The sequence below is a fragment of the Malania oleifera genome, chromosome 4, assembly GCF_029873635.1.
Source record: "Malania oleifera isolate guangnan ecotype guangnan chromosome 4, ASM2987363v1, whole genome shotgun sequence".
Lineage (NCBI taxonomy): Eukaryota > Viridiplantae > Streptophyta > Magnoliopsida > Santalales > Ximeniaceae > Malania > Malania oleifera.
Window position 1 is genome coordinate 101,525,042 of NC_080420.1, and position 3,876 is coordinate 101,528,917.

The window sequence follows — 3,876 nt, forward strand, 5'->3', positions numbered from 1 at the left end:
TAATCCAACTGGAGGATTTTCTTTTCTTCACTCTGAAATATGCTCTTTTATTTATATTTCACCTCCCCCCCCCCCCAAAAAAAAAAAGATATACACCTAGAATAGTCCATCTGTCATCCCAAATATATAATCACTCGCCCCTTTTCAATGTTTGAATTTGAACTAGGGACTCAAAATATTGGCTTTTTTGTGCTTATCTTCAATTTCTTTACATTGTCAAGTACGAAAACAAAATCAGGTTTTTTGAGAGGACCCATGTGGCCCTTTCTACCCAATGAAAATACTCTAAACAGTGAGTCTCACATTGTAGGTCCCTGTATAATCTGATGGGTTTCACTGTTTGAAATGTTTTCATTAGATGGGAGGACCTAATTTTTCCTCATCAAGCACAGGTTTGTATACGAGTTAAGCTCGATCAACGTGGTGGGTCATTCAAACTTGACTAGATTAAAAAAGTTTAATCTCAACTTGAAATTGATTGCTTGCCCCCTGTCAAACTCAGAGCTTAGGCATTTTCACAGCCAGCTGAGAAGTTAAAAATGAATTGCATCATACCTCCAATTTCACTGCCATCCACAGCTCTTCAAAGTTGGGTGTTGCAGGCTGCAGCAGAGTGCAAATCTCAAAAGGAATTCGAAAACCTAATTATTGAAATATCTCGGGCAGGCACGATGTCTAAGATTTTAATCTTTCGTTGTATCATTTCAATTTGAGTCTTTTTTAAAGCTCGTGGATAGCTTGGACAGTCATAGCACTAATATTCTTTTTTTGAGTCTATAACTTCATTTCCTATCTTTACTTGCTTCCATTTATGATTTATGCAGACTTTTATTTTATTTTTACTGAAATTAGCATGGGCCACACACATTGCGGGTGCATCATTCACTAGTGGTTGTATAAACTTTAAAGAAAGTTAACTGAAATTAAAACAAAAGAAGAAACTAAGAGATTATATGTGTTGGAAAAAGATCATACCTGTTTGTTTAAGGACCAGCAAAGCCACTCCAACACCATTACCCATGACCATCTCTGCTTCCTTACAGCTGCCAAATGTGTGCTAAATATAGGTGTGGAGGACTGACTAAATGTTCAAGACAAAAGAATAAAAATAAAACTAAAAATACTTGTAGCACTTGCATGATGCATTCCCTTCTTTAAAGAAAAGAGGTTAACTGCAGCTGAAATATTGATTGCAAAGTGGGTTTAAAACTATGGAGAAGGTTGGATTCTCCAAATAAAATATGAAACATAAGAGGTACAACCAAAGATTTGTTTAGTCATTTTTGGGAACCAAAGGAAACCCAAATAAAATAATGAAAGACAAATTTTGCAGAGCATCGATCAAGAGGCGTTGAAATGACACCCTTCTAAATTGAGATTTGAATTTCCACCAACACTGAAATTCATATTCAAATAAGCATTATCAATTAGATAATGTTTGGATGTATGAATTTCAAATCTTGAATTTCAATTTTCACCAACACTGAAATTCCAAATGAACCTCATCAACACATCCGTCTCTGGGACATCTTCATTTACAATATGCATTGCCCATATCCATGAACAGCTAGCCAAAAAATATGACAATAGGAAATTTTGTAGCAAACACTCATGCAGCATTTGAGAGCATGATTTTGAGCCTTGAGCTTGGGTTTGGAAAGATATGGACAAAATTCAATACAATTTTATATTATATTTTGTCCAAATCCACCAATACAAATCTAAGGCCTCTACCAAATATAGGGTCAGCTTAACCATAGGGTTATCTGTAATGTGGGAACACCATGTTTTGTGTATTAGAGGCAAAAGAATCTGACATTGAGGAGGAGCAGGAGAAGGAAGATGTTTTTTGAACAATGGATGCAGCAAAATTCTTAATCATATTACATGTTGCTAAAACATTTGTACAACAAAGGATGAGAGGATTGAGTCCTCCAAATAAATAATGAAACACAGAATTCCAACCAAAGCCAAGAAAACCAAAGGCATCAAAATTAATCCCCTCACAACCCATTGAAATGAAAACCCAAAACTGAAATTTCATACAAACCCACATGGATTTCCATCTTCAATGGTGAACTGAATTAAAATCCTTCTCCTATCTCCTCAAACTTTCACTCCCAATCTTCATCACGCAGCTGATCATCTACTTCTCTGGGTGGCCTCACAACCAAGACCACAGTCCCTAAACTATCCTCCACGCCCATTCCCTTCAACGCTGATCCTCTCTCCACCTTCAACACACTGCCGGCACCATCTTGGCTCGAAACCGCTGCCAAATAGAACCCGTCATCTGCCGTCACCTCCTTCCTCCCCCTATCAGCCACCACCAGTATAGCCTCCTCCTTATACCATCTATTCACCTTCCATGGCAATGCCCTCGCGTCGGCAAAGGACACCACCACTCCCCCTTTTGCCAAACTCACCACCGGCTCCCATCCCGGCAGCGCCACCCACCTCCGCCACCCCTTCTCCGCCTCAAACACGCCAAACTTTCCTTCACTCCTGCACTCCCACGGCGCTTCCACCACCTCTTTCTCTCTCTCCTCTGCCCTGCACACCGGCAAAACCACTACCACCCTCGCCTCCGCTACCTCACCCACCTTCAACCTCACCACCGGAACCCTAACCCCGTCGTCAATTTTCCCCTCTTCGCCGTCCCCACCGCCGGAACCTTCCTTCAATTCTTCCGTAATTCTCGCCTTCGCCTTCTCGCTCTCAGCGGCCTCCAATGCTAATTCTAGCGCCGCCGTCCTCTGGGCGGAAGGATTTTTGCACTCTCTGCTCTGCCTAAAGCGCATAAAGGAAAGACAATCTCCGGGGAGAGCGTAATTGAAACTCTCCCATCCTTTATCCCCGCGTCTCCGGGGAAAATCCTTCATGGCGCGGGCAAGCTCCTGCGCGCCTCTCCCGTCAAGGCGGTTTTCGACGATGTAGCGCGCGGCGGAGGCGCGCTGGGCGGCGCTCAGGAGCCGAATTTCATACAGCAATTCGGCGCCGGCGACGTCGAAGAAGGAGATGATTTGGGGATCGGTTTGGGAGTGGAGGAGGGAGTCACGGACTTGGGCGGCAACGACGAGGCGGTTCTGTTCGACGCCGGAGATGCCGGTGGATTCCTCGATGGAGGGAGGGGAGAAGCCCTCTTGGTAGAGGGAAGGGATGAGGGGGGCGTAGTCGAACCAGAGGCCAAGGCGGTTGGCGAGGATTTGGAGGCGGCCGGCGACGTCGAGGGAGCGGAATTGGGGGGGAAGAGGGGAGGGAGGAGAACGGAACGGTTGGTAGAGTTGCTGGTTAGGCGGGGATGGGGAGGAGGATGGGGGTGGGTTGATGGCGGCGGAGGAGGGTTTTGGCAGGGTTCTGGGTTGGGAAGGTGGTGGGCGGAGGAGGAGACGGCGGTGGCGGGGAAGAAAGGAGGTGGAGAGAGGGAGGTTGAGAGAAGATGGGTTGGTAACTGAGATCATGGTGCGAACTGCGAAGTGTGAAGGACGAGACAGGCCGAGGCTTATCCGAACAATTTTGATATTTGTAAGGGTGGCAAAGCAGTGACCAAAATGAATTCAGATTAGAAGTAAATCTACTGATAAACCGGCCAATTCGTAATCCCCCGTTTATAAGCGAGTCGATTGTGACTCATCCGATTAAAATGAGTCTAAATTTATGGAAGTCGACCCGTTTATAAATGGGGGCAAAAAAAACTAGTCAGCCCGTTTTCTCAAACTAAAATCAAAATGTCCATGGTATGCATTTGGTTCTCCACGTGACAATTTCCAAGTAGTGAAGTCTGAAACCCTACGAATGGAGAACACTATACTTTCTGCCACAGTTTCAGTTCCCAATACATAACTTGATACTATGATGGTATCAAATGACACGTTT

General features: G+C 44.5%; 1 protein-coding gene across 1 annotated transcript; it reads right to left on the reverse strand.

Moving 5' to 3' along the window:
* Positions 1 to 1,861: 1,861 nt before the first annotated feature.
* LOC131153050 (rubisco accumulation factor 1.1, chloroplastic-like) lies at positions 1,862 to 3,637 on the reverse strand. The gene has a single exon (XM_058105073.1). The coding sequence runs from the start codon at positions 3,459 to 3,461 to the stop codon at positions 2,115 to 2,117; it is 1,347 nt and encodes a 448-aa protein (XP_057961056.1). The 5' UTR covers positions 3,462 to 3,637; the 3' UTR covers positions 1,862 to 2,114.
* Positions 3,638 to 3,876: the final 239 nt, after the last annotated feature.

What these genes read in the sequence shown, in the direction of transcription:
- LOC131153050 (XM_058105073.1), bottom strand. Translation starts at nt 3,461, where the DNA reads ATGATCTCAGTTACCAACCCATCTTCTCTCAACCTCCCTCTCTCCACC.